Genomic DNA, 16,263 nt, shown 5'->3' on the forward strand with positions numbered 1-16,263 from the left:
TCATTCATATATAAATTTATCATATCTGTGCTTGATAAATTTATAAATCATAAGTTGATAAATCCTAATAAGTAAGACAGACAACATAACATATATATATATATTTGGGGTGATTATCTAGTATTATGTTCAAATTCAAATCTAGAACTGGCCATTTCTTTTTAGTTTATTTCAAAACAAATTTTTCATTATTTTTAAAATTTCTATGTTAAAACTAAATAAATTCTGAAAATTCCATTCTTTGATGAATGTCAATTGGCACCACATTTTCAACTGTAAGAAATTCAATAACAAATTGCTGATTGAAACACAGCTTGCTTGACAAGTCACCATTTTAAGTCAAACAGCCATCTAGCAGTTTTAACTCAAATAATCATTTCTAATAAAAATAACATAAAAAGGAAAAAACTTTTCAGCCTATCATCATATACATAAATGATCTAGATCAGTATTTTTCAACCTTCTTTTTTTTTCTCGTGGCACACTTGAACCTTTAATTAAATTTCTGCAGCAAAAATTTCCTCAGAGTAAATCATGTGATTTGAAGAGGTTGTGTTTGTAAACAATGTATCATCACATTACTTGCCACTTAACCTAATTCTTTTTTGATTGATCATTCAGTTACTGGTTTCTGTAGATTTTTTAAAAAACCCAAAGTTTTTTGACTTTTTCTCAATAACTTATCACAAGGAATTTTTATTGATATAAGCTTTATTAACGGAAATGCATTTCGGATCTTAATGATCCCTCTTCAGTCCTTATTTTTTTGTACAGATCTTAGCAAATGAAATAATATTTATAAATTACATCATATATACATGTTTACAGGTAATATTTTCCAAAAATCTTTTATTATTTAGATTAACTGATTATTAAATACAAATTGAAATTAAAAAATTGGGCAATTGACTGGATAGATTATAAAATTTGCTTTAAAAAGGTTGCTGTAGATGGGTAAAATTACTAGTTGGATAAGGTTATAACAAATTTTTTTAAAGACCCAAAATGCATTTCTATTAATAAAGCCTATATTAATAAGAATTCCTTGTGTGTTAAGTTATTGAAAAAAAGCCAAAAAACTTTAGGTTTTTTACTAATTCTTTTTGTCTATAGTTTTGTGAATTAAATAAAACAGTATTGTTCTTCCTTAAAATAGCAGCAGATTAGAACAATGGTTATTTACATTAATAATTTTCATTTACATAAGAAAAGTAATTAACATTAAGTCTTAATTTGCATTTAAAAGTGGCATAATAATTGCCTTTATAAACCTGCCCAACATCCTATTTCTAACTTTAAATAATTTGAACTAAATATGGACAATTATAGATACATGGTTGATTAAAAGAAAATTTCATTTTAAATGAAATAACCCAGTGTTATGCATATATAATTTTGCTTATGAATATATATTTTTTTACTACATTATGTATACATTTATTTATTATAACAATGAAAAACTAGTAAAATCAATTTAAAAAGGTTTTAATTTTGACATGTACACTTATTGTTCTTTGGGCTTCTTTCAAAAAATAATTTGTTTAATAACCTTGAAAAATTTTCACAGCACACCTATGATCCTCTCGTGGCACACCAGTAGAAAATCACTGATCTAGATTAATAATGCTTCAGAGTAAGATAAAAAGATATTGTATAGAAAAATTGTGAATAAAGAACATTTTAAATCAGGTTATTCCTAGGAGCCGATTTATCTCAATTTGTCTGTTGTAGGCTTAAATAAATAATTATTATATACACATTATATTATTAAATTTTAATATCTAGTTAAAATTTAAAAATATATTTGCCTTAATATGTAACTAGCATCTTCATAATTTATAGGAAATACAGGAATTTTAGGAAGTTTAGCTTTTTCTTCTGGAATCCTGTAAGCATTTTCTATAATAATTAAAAAAATTATGCTTTCACTTTAATGATAAGAAAATAAAATCATCAAATTCTGATTATACAATATTTAAAATATAAGGTGATATGAATCAAATATATCTAAATTTTATATTTCTATTCTTTAGAACATTTTCAATTATAAAAGTCATCATTTCACTTATGTAACATATAGATTTAGAACAGAGAATCTGCTTCTCTGTTCTAAATCTATAAAAATATTACTAGTATTCCTTCTGGAGATAGTACTATACAGGAGATATATTGACAACATCCTTGTCATTTGGAAATCAAAACCAGACATTAACAACTTTTTACACCATATGAAGAACAATCCATATGGTCTTTCTCTAATATTTAAACAGTTAAGTAATACCTCAGGCACATTTTTTTTTGGATCCAAATATCCGGTTCAAAGAGGGTCATATTGAAACAGACATGTACTATAAACCAAGATACCAACCATTATTTATCCCGGCTGCTTCCAATGATCCCTACTTGTACAAAATGATGACATTTAGAACCCTTACTGAACACAAGTTCACATAATGCACAAATAACCTAAACACACTTGAGGAATTAAAGCACACTAAAAACGTTGTGATTGTGCATAGATACTCAAGAAAAATCATCTAACAGTTAGCAAATACATATGCAAATAAGGCAAATGAACATACTCCAATCAATATTCACAACTGACAGCACACAGATGAACAAAATCTATAATTACTGAATACAATCAAAGACTACATAGAATATATAAACACTGAATAGAGACACCACACTCACATATAGACTGAGGAATTTTGTCTGTAAGATATTACACAATTACAAGGATTAGATGAATAATAAGAGGATATCTGAAATATATGGGTCTTTGAGGGAGGATTTAATTGGAATAATATATATTGGATCTACTAATATATTGTTTAATAAAGGACTTCTATATCATATTTATGTTCTGCCAAAAAAAAACCATTGCTCTACCTATAAATGTCTCTGAAACTGGAGTGAAAGAAAATTTGAAGCAGAACAATCTCATCAGACAATTCCAATATCAAAGAAGGGATGGAAGCATTTCAAGCACTTTGCAACCATTTTATAAAAATCTGGACACAACCCACAAAAACTGATTTTATTAATTGAAAAAATTATAAAACTGAATAGTTGTTTATAATATTTGTAAAATCTATTTAAATTTATATTTTTTATTGTATGAATTTAAATTTGTAAATATGTATGTAATTAAATATGTATAATAATATAATTATACTAAGATTGTGAAACACACTTTTGAATTCCATAATTGTTCCAAATTTTGAAATATTGTAATGTTCTCATTTACATTCCAAAATAGAATGTAAAGTGATATGGACCTGAAGCAGACCAATCAATAGGTCAAAAACATTTGTCTGCATTGAATTAAAATTTTTGCTGGTATTATATTAAGGTTATTTCTTGGTATGTGAATAAAAAATGTTCCTTGGAATTAAGAAGACCTATATTCATTTATTTCAAAGTGAATTTCCAGTTGACATCACACTAGTATAAACTATAGCTTTAAAATAATTTATTAATGTGTCATAGATATAATGATAGGCATCCTTAAACTTTATACAAAGTTTTATAACTTTCGTGAAAATGTAAAATAGTTCTCGATTATAAAACATTATTTAGTTTTTAAAATAGTACTGAAATATATTTTCATTGTGTCTTGGATTGAACATCAGCTCTTAATTCATTACATAAACAAAATATAAGTGCTTTAGATAAGTGATAGTTATAAAAAAGTATTTCGTCAGACCAATCTTATGAACAAGATCAATCTCTAAATATCCTTTCTGTTCACAGTATGACATCTTTTTTCACATAGCAATAATGCTAGTATATCAGCATTCTTTTCTCAATAGCCTTAACAACCTCAAATAATTTCATTTACTTAATGGACTGATGTTGTGACCTTTCAATCTGTTAAAAAGTTTTATGCATCAACAAGAATTGATAATTTATGTCATTTGTCAAAAATTTTAACTTAATGTACAATAGCTGTTTTATGTATTTTGGCCATAGGATGCAGTTATATCATATGTAGTATCTATGTGTAAGAGACTTCTTGAAAATATTTTAAATGATGTTAACATATAAATTCAAATCCAATAATAAGAGAAAATTTATCAATTATAAATTTGAATTAACTGGATCAGTTAATATTGTAAAAGTAAATATTAAGAAGAAAATCTGCAATGGTAAGAAACTATAGTTACTTAAATAGTTGTTGACAGTAGATAAAAGTGGCTGTCTATCAGATTTCCAAGAAATTTTTAATTAGGATTATTTTAGATAGAATGAATATTAAAATTCAAGTCAGGTAGGTTGAAAGTAACATAAATTAGTATCAGGGGGCTATGAAAACTTGGAGAAAATTCGAGTAAAGGAAATCCACGTTGGAGATGTTAAATCCCTATGCTATTCCATTGAGATCTATCCAGTGCTTCATTTTCTTTGAGTTAAAGAAATATTCAAGTTACAGATGTTTGAGTTATAGAAGTTCTACTGTATATTTAAATTTAACATAACATGGAAAATGCCTCACACTGGATGACAAATAAATTGCACCATAAACCTATTGTCTGATGTTAATAATATGTACACTGCACAAACCTTTTTGGGCTCCTCCCAAGTCCTGCTTCAGGTGAATCATGTTGTTTCTTTGATAGAATACAATCACCGAAAAATAAAAATTCAAATGTCTGTTAATGAACAAAATCCAATGTCTGCATGCCCATACTAAAGCAGTGTTTTATTCTGTTTTTAGTTCTGTTAAAGCACATGCTCCAACACATTCTGTTTTTTAAAATTAGTTTGATTTTTAATGGAAATTGGATTTTGTTTGTTTTTAATGGACATTTGAATTTTTATTTTTCTGTGATTGTGTTCTATCAAAGAAACAATGTGATTCACATAAAACATGACTCTGGAAGAGCCCAAAAAATATTTGTGCAGTGTACATATTACCAACACTGGACAATAGGTTTATAGTGCAATTTTTTTAACATAATATTTCTTCATAAATTCAACAATACGTACCTAAGTGTTGAGCATAATTTATAATAATAAATGGATATAAAAATTATTATTAATTTAATATTATACAGATAACTGTAAAAATACAACATTTAATAGCTTTGTACTTTAATAGCTTAATTTCAAATTACTTAAACTATTATTTAACCTTACCTATAGAAGGATAGAGTGGAGTAAGTGGATCTCCCTTTAACAGATTTAAAGAAGAATATGGAATACCCAAGGAAGGAAGATGTATAGATGAAGGGTAAACGTCTTTTAAGCCATGCATTGCATAATCTGCTGGATCTGGATATAATATAACTCCTTTGATTCCAAACTGCTCTGCAAAGTTCACCTGTAATATCAAATATACTGAAAATTAAATAGTTTATTAATTAGTCTGGAATATATAAATTAATGTAAAATTTATTTATTGTAAGACATGATGAACTCTTCTGTAATAATATTTTTACATACATATTATGACATTAAAATATCATATGAAATTAACTATGATATATTATATATGGATATATTTTACATATATTATAAATAATTTGTAAACAAGCTAATAAAAATTTTAATAAAACTGATCAATTTATACTAAAATATTCACACAAGTTACTAAACATAGAAACTATCATGCAGAAAATGCCACACCATTGTTACATACAATGAACTAGTAAAAGAAATATGAATAATGAAATGAAAAGCTACTTTTTCAAGAATTTATAAACTTTGTATAAATTCAAACATTACTTTTATTGTTCTATTACATGAAGACATTAAATGAATCATTAACTTCTTTATTCTGAATCTCTACTTTTCTATCAAACTATTTTTTAATAATATGTATTTTATAATGTTTTTTAAAAATTAACAAAAAATGAATAAAACAATTTAAAAAATTATAATTATTAAATTAGCATAATTATTTATTAAAGCTGTTTTAAATTTTTATAAAATAATTATGTTAACTTTTCATCTTTTCTAATAAAATTATTTAATAAATTATAAATATGAAATTCATAAAACAACCTTTTGAGCTGGGCTAATTTTTCCATAACGAATTATAGCTATACATCTTTCTAATGGGATTGCCTTCTTTCTTAGTAGTAAAAAATCCTCAAATTCACCGTAATTTGCATATACTGGATCACCCTGAAGGAAACAAAACATAAAAATTTTGTTATATCTAATTGGAGATTTATTGAAGCATTAGTTAACAATATTTTCCTATTAATGTTTATTGAAATGTAGATGAATGTTAAAAATGACTTACAAAAAGAGGTTCAACAGTTGATGGAGAATATGCTGCAAAAGGAGGATATATTTCACTATTATTTTTTCCTACAGAATGTAAAATCTTCTCCCAACTAGTTGAATGAAACATTTCCGTCTTATTATTTAATACTATGGACACCTGAATAAAATATAACATATTATATTAATCAATAAATAAAAATTTTCTGAAGCTTAAAATTTACAGTAACCCTTTAAAGTTTAAGATCAGATACTAATATAATTTAATATAAAATCAATAGTCAACTTTCATTAGTATGCCACTGTCTATTCTTCCCTCTTTTTTGGCACTATAGAAGAATGACACTATTTTGAAATTAGAAAAATATGTACTGCTGAAGAAGAGAAAATTCAGTAAAACATAAATATACCTCTACAGCAGAAATAAGAGTTGAAGTGAACAAGTAAAATGTACACACACTACAAGTAAATACAAAACATATTTATTTTGAGATAAAGAAATCTGGTATTAATGACTGCTTTTTTTTTATGCTCACTCATTTCATCAATAATATCATTTATGGCATAAACGTGGGACATTACATCATAATCGACACAGTGTGCTTCTAGAAACGCTCTTACTATTCTAATGCTTTCTTTTGTTTCTTTAACAGATGTGGATGTTTGCACTTCTTCAGTCTCATCATCTGAATCAGAATTTTCAATGTGATTTGCAGTATATAAATAATCAAACATCTTTACTACACCCGATACATGTAAAGCTATCCACCAACCAAAGCCGAAGGTTGCACATTGTGGACGATGAATTCGTCCCCAGCTGGCGTTGTAATAACCGTCGATGGTTATAGCTTATATATGCTGGAGGAGGAGATTGAGTCGAAGGTCCGGGTAGCGTAACCGGTAACGTGTCTGCACGAATAGCAGAAGTTGCGGGTTCGAGTCCCGCTTCGGGCCGATTCTTTTCTTCCAGTAATTCTAAATTATTATTTAAATTATTAAGAAATGGCACCTAATGTCTACCTCTAATGCCAAATTGTCTATTTAATTATTAATATTATAGCCATTTCTCGCCCAATTATATTCGGCTTTGGTTGGTGATTTTCAGTTTTCAACATCTCTTGTATGTTTATTTCTTCAAAAGTTGGCAAATTGTCATTAACATTTAAAAATTCTTCTAAAGTTAAGAGATTTTCCAATGATGCTGTTGCTTGAAACTGGTTCAAAACATCTGTCAGCTCAACAATCTATTACAACAAAACCACATGGTTTTGTTGTAATAGACTATGAACTGATGGAATTAACCTTGTGTGGCTCCAGCAATTTTGGACTGTTTCAGGAGTTACAGGAAATTGTCTTGTCTGGCTGCTTGCAGTAATACAATCCACTTTCATCCATATTATAAACATTTTGCAACTCATACTGTCCAACATGTCAGATGACGTTTCACGAGCATCTGATACAACTTGGCCATCCACTTCAGCCATTTCACCTTGCCTGATATATTGACAGTCCATGACACTGACTCGTTGAGACTCACACAACAGCAGATTACAGCAAGTTAACAGTATAGTAGAGTAGAACACTATGAAACAGCAACAGATTTTAAAGCAAGAAGTCAAGGCTTATTGCTACCTGCTGTGGGTGAAATGCACCCAACATTCCATCAGAATAATTCATCACAAAACTGTTTAGGGGAAAGAAATTACAAAATTTTTACTGGCATTAATGAGTTGGCATAATAATGGGGTTTTTTAATGTATACTCCATAGGGAAGATTTGTTCTTCATAAACATATGGCAGTAAATGAGGGTGGCATTCTAACGAAGGGGCATACTAATGAGGGGTGATTGTAGTTTCTAATAAATATGTATTTTAAAAGCTCAATATTTTCAATTTTTCCAATTCAACATCAGAAATAGAAACACTAAATAGTAAAAATAAAAGTTCAAAATTTAAAATACATTGTTTTTTAAATTTATTTTTTTAGAGTGTTTCTAAAAATAAAATTCAAAGCAGACAATTAGAGGCATACTTCACTAATATGAAAAGTTAGATTTCAGGTCACCACCATAAAACAAAAGGCAGCCCTTTTGTATGTATATAAAAATCTAAAATCATACTTACACTACCATTTATTATGTATACAATAGCATTAGACCTAAAATTTGATGCAAAAGCAAAAATAAACAAAAACATCCCTAACCCTTCGTACCCGCAATCGAACTCAGTTCGATCGGTTTACATAGCGTTACACAGAAAACGGTGTTTTAGACCCTCGGAGAAAAAAAATCGGCGAAAACAAAATATTTTTTTGAATTTTCGGATGTTTTTTCAGTCCCCAAATTTTTTGAAAAATTTTTTCCCGCGCGAAAAAATTTTATTGCGATTTTAATTAACCCTTAATGATGCGCGATTAACGCTTAATTGTTTTTTTATGGGATTTTTTTATGGAACTTTATTCATCCTTCTAAACTTCTAGCGCACCGATTTTACTTCGGTAAAGTTATTTAAAGCTATTTTCTGATGTAAAAAACAACATCCAATAGTTTTTTAATTTTTTTAATTAATAGATTTTTTTATAATTACGTTTAATTAAGTCGGGGGGTCGGAAATTTCAATTAAAATCGTAATTAAAAAAAAAGTTTTGAAATATCCCGCCATCTAGTATTCACCCTACTTTTTACCCTTCTCCTCCCGAGAGTTTCATGAGAATGTCCCGCGAAACACGACACCAGCTGTTCTCAAGGTCATCCAGCTGTGTAAACAATGACACATCAGTGTCAAGTTTCGCGCTAAGGCGAGAAAAAGGAAATTGTACTTTGAAGTGCTTTCTTCAAAATTAACACATTTCTTTCGTTTTTTTTTCGTTTTTAATATTTTTAATGTAATTAAACATAATTAATTAAAAAAATTTAAAAAAAACGCAGCGAAAGGGGTTAAGAATAATGTATGCACAAAACATAATACTTGTAAGCACGAACACAATTGGTAAGCACCATATTAGCAAAGACCTTAATGTAAGATATGCCTACATACATGTTGCTTCCTAGAAGATTAAATATAAAATCACAAATTTATAAAATTAAAAATAATAATACAATTTTCCAAAATTTCATCTAATTAACTTCTAAATTTTTCACCAAAACTAAAAACTTCCACTATTAAAATTCCTCCTTTTGTTTACCAGCTATTTCCTTGTTATAGTTGAGTTCTACAATCTTTTCCACATCTAACATTATTTTTAGGAACCTTCTCATATATTGTAAACTTCCCCTCCCATTCTATTTTTACTGCCATCTATCATCCGAGTTCCTTCATAATTTAGTGCCAAAAATATTATTTTTTTAAATCTCATAAATTTGTGACTTTATATGAATTGTCTGCTTCAAACTGTTTTTAAAGATGTTATATTTGAAACAATAAAATTTGAACATATTTTGAAGTTGAAAATGACAATAACTATATCTTTAAAATAAGATTATTTTAGCCATTTATTAATAAGTTAATAATAATCTAAGTTGGCAAATTATTCATGTTTAATATAGTTTAAAATTATTAACTCATTGACAAAAAAAGTTATGCATAAGAAGACAATACTGGAATCAAATAACACTTTATTACTATGAACATGATGACCATGGTAAATAAGTGATTACAATATCATAATAAAGGTAATTTCCTGTGGAACAACAGTACAATTTAAAAGAACCTTTATAGTGTTCCTCTTTTTACTCAACTCAAATTGTCTATCTTTCAGGTTTTCTTTGACTTTCCCAATGTATTTTCCAGTAAAAACTTTTACTATTTTAGTATTATGAAACAACAAGTAACAGAGCTTCATATTAGGTGGAAAAACAAATTATTTTACATAAATTCTAACTCCTAAAAAATATTTCTCCCACTGCTGAAAGGTAATATTTGAAATACTATTTTAAATTACAACAAAAATCACTTATTCTACTCTTGGCTTTTAGACCTGAAAATAAATTTTTATAAAAAACACAACACATTTTTATACATAATTACATGCATATGAAATATCTGGTTTGTTTCCTATTTTAATGACATTTATTATAAGATTTTGAAGTAAGTGAATGTAGACAAATCTTTATTTTCTAAGTTTATGAGAGCTATTTGGAACTCAACCTCTGGTGAACAGTTAGAGAAAATAAGAAAAGAAGAAAACAATTTTATTTAGCCGTGACATGTAACTAATTTTGTACAAAATTAGTTATATGTCAAGGCTACATCTTTACATAATTACCTTATAAAATTCAGGCACTTTTCATAGTATGGGGCAAGTTTCTATATCCCATCATCAAAGAAGTTATTGTCTGGGAGCTGAGTCAGCCATTTACACCATCCATCAGCTCTTCATTTATGTGGAAATGTTGCATTTCCAATCAGACCTTCATCTCAAAGAAAAGATTAAAATTCCTGCAAACAAGATCTGGGTTATGTGGTGGGTGTGGAAACAGGTCCTAATGAAACTGCTGCATGTGGTCCTTTGTGCAACAGTTGTATGTGGATGTACAGTACACATTGTCATGTAGAAACACAATGCCTAATGTCAACAATCCTCTTAATATGTTTGAATGGCTTTACATGGCTTTTTCAAAATTTTACAGTATGTCTGTGAAGTTATCCTCCCAGATGACAACTTCTTTGATGAGATACAAAAACTTGTCCTATACTTGGTTACTTGCTGTTCTCTCAATTGGTTGTATATTATGCTAAGTTTTACCATAATCAGATAATTCTATCTTGATGCATAACTTTTTTGTCAATGAGTGTATTAGTATCTCATCATAAATGTAAGAAAATTTATGAACCTAATTTAAATTTTAAAAGTAAATTATATTTATAAAATGGCATTTAACATTATACATAATAATAATAATTTTATCGATTTAGCAAATTGCTACATTACACATACCCTATTAGACTTTTCTTTGTTAGGATATGATAGAAAAACAGAATAAGGCACCAGATGAGCATCAAGACCTTGTTTTTTCCATGTTTTATATATATAATCAGCTGTTTCCTTATCTGCATGACTACCTGCTACATGAATTTGATTTGTAAGAAACCTGAAACAATACTCTTTCTCTTAATTAAAAAATTAACTGTAAATTACTATTTTCAAAAATTATTAGTAAAAATACTTATATACAGTCAGCAAGTTTATTCACCAACTAGTACATTAAAAATTATTTTTGATTCAAAATAATCACCTGCACTTGCTAGTGGTATGGTACAATAATTAAAAGTATAACGTAACACTGCAGTGGACAATAAACACACTGCATATAATAATAATAAGTAACTTTATTCATTGAATACTATGATATGCTTCTTGTCTAGTCTTAATGACTTGTGATCACTAAGATCGGCCTTTCTTTACTGCTAGAAATGATGTAATACGTCTAGTGATAAAGGCCAATCTTAGTGCTCACAAGTCATTAACTTTATTCATCTGTAAATTTTCGTCCGATGGGAGATTATTATTTAATAAAATTGAAGACAAAGTCTGCCCAAAAGGGACCACCATTTATTTTTTCTGTGTTCCAGACAATACACATTCTTGGCGACTGACCTTTCTTCGTAGGCTACTTGTCGCCAGAAGTTAAAGTCCTTTTAAAAAACACAAAATATATCCAATTAAAATTACAAGTAATTTCTAAAAAAGGAACCGGTGGCATACAGACGTCTTGTTTGCATCCATCATACCTTTGTTCAGGTGTTACTGCTTTTATCTACTAGAAACAAATGTTGGAAAATGTAGATTTTAAGAAAGCTTACATTTTCCAGCACTTGTTTCTAGTAGATAAAAGCAGTAACACCTGAACAAAGGTATGATGGATGCAAACAAGACGTCTGTATGCCACCGGTTTTTTTTTAGAAATTACTTGTAATTTTAATTGGATATATTTTGTGTTTTTTAAAAAGACTTTAACTTCTGGTGACAAGTAGCCTACGAAGAAAGGTCAGTCGCCAAGAACGTGTATTGTCTGGAACACAGAAAAAATAAATGGTGATCCCTTTTGGGCAGACTTTGTCTTCAATTTTATTAAACTTTATCCATGTTTCACTGTAACTTTGATTTGCATTGTATTAAAGAAATTTCATTTCTTTAGATATGCTCAATAATTTATATAATTTTAATTTTAGATAAAAATGAATTAATAATAAATTAAACAAACAAACATTAACAATAATAAAAATCTATTCCATAAAAGATTGCAATATAGATACTACATCAGTATGACTGATCCTTTAGAACAGTGATTTTCAACAGACATGCTGCAAGAGGATCCTAGGTGTGCCAGAAAAAGTTTTGATGGTTATTAAATAAATTGTTTTCAGAAGAAGCCAGAAGAACAGTAAGTGTACTGTACATGTCAAAATTAAAATCTCTTTAAATTGATTATGAGTTTTTTATTGTTATAATAAATAAATGCATACATAATGTAGTAAAAAATATATATTCATAAAAAAAATTATATATGCATAACACTGGGTTATTTCATTTAAATGTGAAGGCCAAGATTTAATGAAGAAATTTTTTGTTCAATTTATTAATCATTTTTAATTACAAAGTGATAGAGACCATTGAACTGTTTCCCATGGACTTACTTCCCTGTTGAAAATGACACACCTAATGTGTCACTCTCGGAACTATGAACGAACATTTGACTATTGGTCCAAAACCACTAAAAAATCATAGCCCGTCATGGGGAAAAACCCAGGAGGAGCCCCAAATAAAAAGAAGGAGGTAAGGACAATCAGGAGCAGTCGTCATCAATCTTTTCCTAAAGCGTGTGTGTGTGTGTGTGTTCCGACCCACTATTCCAGCTGTTGTCACTCGCTGCCGCCCAAGAAGACAAAAAGGAATTACCTTCCAAACTGAGTTACCGAACTTTCACACCTTCATCGCATCGATACGTCTAGGACTTTCTTAATATTTAAGGTATTTAGCATCTCGCAAACTTACTGTAAGCTCTCTCTTTCGATCAGGGATGTGATAGAATTACTCCCTCTCTTCCTACTTTTTGTGCTGAGCTTAGAATGTTGTTGTAAGACTTGTAAATAATAATATCTTTCAATAAACTATTTTGTTAACTGTTAATTTGTGGAGTGTACTTCTTCCAGTAGTCTCCTTTCACCTCCATTCCGAATCCAGAAACCCGTGAACGCGACTGCTCTTGCGATGACTGTCGTAATGGCCATCGAGATTTTTGTATCCGGAAGATACAATGGCGTCCATCCTGACCCGGCATCAAAGAAGTGCCGACCCTGCGGTAACATAAATTTTAAATGAAATTTTCTAACCAACCACGTATATAGATACATGGTTGGTTTAAAGTTATTTAAACTTAAAACATAGGCAGGTTTTTAAAAGAAATTATAATGTTACTTTTAAATGAAAATTAAGACAATGTTAACTGCTTTCTTATGCAAAGCTTCAATTTTTAATCATATTTTTAATTTATTTAATTTAAAATGTATGCTCTGCACCTCAAATTAGTAGTGGCTTGTCCCTGTATATCATACTTTTCCTTTCACAATAGAGTTATGTTGGTCATCTATCTAACACCTTTCAGGAGAAAATTTTTTAATTAAAATAATGTAACTTCTGGTCTACATCGAGAGTTCATATATAGTTAATTGCGACCTCCTGCCCCTAAGGTTTCCATAGCTAGTCTCAGATTTCATCTATCTAACACTGTTCTTGAGATTAAGAAAAGACAAATGGGCAGACAGCAACAGTGGGAATTTATAGGTCTACAATTTTTTCAAATTGCAACCCAATAAAAACAAAATCACAAAGTTTACAATACTCCTTTGGTGTGATTTTGGTGGCTTTAAACATGGTTATCTTTCTGATATTTCCATGAATCTTTGTACTTATATTACTAAATATAATAATTAAATTGCTTCTTTAAAACTTTATTCATCACTGAAACAGACTTAGATTTTTCCATATCAACAAATAAAGACGACAAATCTTGTGTATATCAAGAAACTTTTTGGTTTAAATGTCAGGGTTAGATGCAGGGTCAGGGTCAGATTAGTCACTATTGATTATCTAAATTAAAACATCTTGAGTTAAACCAAAACATTTTTGAACAAATATTTTCTTGGATATGTGTATTGAAGTATTAATCAATCTGTAAATTACAATATATTCCATTCACAAATAGATTTATCAGAACCTTGTCTTTTGTGTCCACCAAACATATAAACAGTAAGACAGTATCATGTTTCATCATATCAAAAAGTCTTCTTGATGTGACAAAGAAAAATAACTTTAGTTAGAACCACTTTTTTGATATGGAAAAATTTTCACAGATATACCAATTTCAATGATATAATTGATACCATTGAAATTGGAAGGTTTTTTGACACAGAATATACAGATTATAAGAAGGAAATTATGGTAATATAAAATATCATAGTTAAATTAATTTTTTACTTACCTGTAAAATGTTTTTATACTATTGACATCTGTATAATGCACAATTTTTTGAGTAATAACAGTATCTTTTAAAGCATTTGGAAAAGTTCTCAATGTTGGATTCCATATAAATATCATAACTAAACACGACACAACAGCTCCTAATATAAAACATAAAACAGAGAAAAATAACATTGACCTATAATATTGTAAACGAGATACATTTTGTGGTCGACGTCTCATTTGTTCCAAAACATGCTCCAAAGGATCTCCTACTAATTCATCCAATTCTTGATCTGACCAATCAATATGATCATCATTATTCAGTAAATTGTTCTTTACAAGAGGTAACGTTTCAGCTTTTTTCTTATTACTCATAATTTAATTTAAGTTTCTGTTTTTAATCACAAAAGACTTTTCTTTAAGAAACCATTTGATCAAGTAGAGAACATCTAAAAGGAAAAAAATAATTATATTAGATATACTGATTAAAAAAACTTGTATTAATTATCATAAAGAATAATTAGATCATTCAATGGAACCTGATTAACTCAAATTGGTCAGAGGGAAAAAAAATTCAGATTTCAGGTTAAAAGTTTCAAGTTATAGAGATTTGGCTAAAAATCAAGATTTTATGCATTGGTTCATTGGTGACCTATAATAAACTATCCGTACAATATTTCCATGGGCCTTATTATGTAGAATCATCATGTCAATGTAAAACTCTCGATGTTGTGGCCCAGAGAAACAAAAAGGTTTGATACCTCTGATTTAAATGAACATTCTAATGGTATTTTTAAATGTAATTTATATTGTCTGAGGAAGACATCAATGTAATGTCAAAAGTACTTGCTAATATTTTTATCATTAAAGTATCTTAATGCCAAAAGGCAGTATTGTTTATATTTAAAACAACACACAATAGTTTTAACATGTTCTTTTAATGTCAGTCAATAAAAACCATGATTTTCACTAAATGACTAATTATAATCTTATTTACTTACTTTAGCTTAATTATATTAATTATTACTTTCAATTTTAGTGAATCTCAAATTGATTATAATAAGGAGATTCTACTGTATGTCATTTTAATATGGAATCCAAGCTTACAGAAAAAAATCAGACTTACATAAGACTTCAAGAATGTTTTTATATACGTTTACATCATAAATCGTACAGTTTTGAACAGATTTATATTTTCAATTTCTTCTCAAATATCACTTTATTGGATACCTTTGTAATTGTGCTTTATTTTTTTTCTATAAAGTGCAGTTTAAAAAAAAATCCAGATTTATTTAAACCAATGTGATTCAATCTGAAAAGAAACATTTAAAAAGTAAATTATCAAACTGATTCAAATTCAGACAAAAATATTGGTTAGAACTATAAGCAGAGTAACAGAACATACCAAAAAAAAGTAGCAAAATTAAAAATTCTTTACAGACAATTAAAAGATATAGAAATAGACTCTTTTGATTGAGCCTGATGATGTCTGTTGTATATGGATGAAAACATTTGTTTAAGTAAAGGATTTTTGATTTTGCTGCTTTTTGGTCTGATTCAAATTAATT

At 28.4% G+C, this 16,263-nt stretch overlaps 1 protein-coding gene across 1 annotated transcript in view; it reads right to left on the bottom strand.

Moving 5' to 3' along the window:
- LOC136986905 (putative N-acetylated-alpha-linked acidic dipeptidase) overlaps nucleotides 1-16,263 on the bottom strand; it is a 64,652-nt gene that overhangs the window by 40,683 nt on the left and 7,706 nt on the right. The window contains exons 2-8 of the mRNA XM_067284536.1: nucleotides 15,822-16,007; nucleotides 14,715-15,144; nucleotides 11,171-11,324; nucleotides 6,254-6,394; nucleotides 6,010-6,132; nucleotides 5,143-5,326; nucleotides 1,809-1,899 (exon numbers count right to left, since the gene is read on the bottom strand). Coding sequence (XP_067140637.1) covers nucleotides 1,809-1,899; nucleotides 5,143-5,326; nucleotides 6,010-6,132; nucleotides 6,254-6,394; nucleotides 11,171-11,324; nucleotides 14,715-15,070 — 1,049 coding nt within the window. The 5' untranslated portion in view covers nucleotides 15,071-15,144; nucleotides 15,822-16,007. The remainder of the gene's footprint in view (nucleotides 1-1,808; nucleotides 1,900-5,142; nucleotides 5,327-6,009; nucleotides 6,133-6,253; nucleotides 6,395-11,170; nucleotides 11,325-14,714; nucleotides 15,145-15,821; nucleotides 16,008-16,263) is intronic.

The sequence above is a fragment of the Centruroides vittatus genome, unplaced genomic scaffold (assembly GCF_030686945.1).
Source record: "Centruroides vittatus isolate TY-2023 unplaced genomic scaffold, ASM3068694v2 scaffold_1323, whole genome shotgun sequence".
Taxonomy (NCBI): domain Eukaryota; kingdom Metazoa; phylum Arthropoda; class Arachnida; order Scorpiones; family Buthidae; genus Centruroides; species Centruroides vittatus.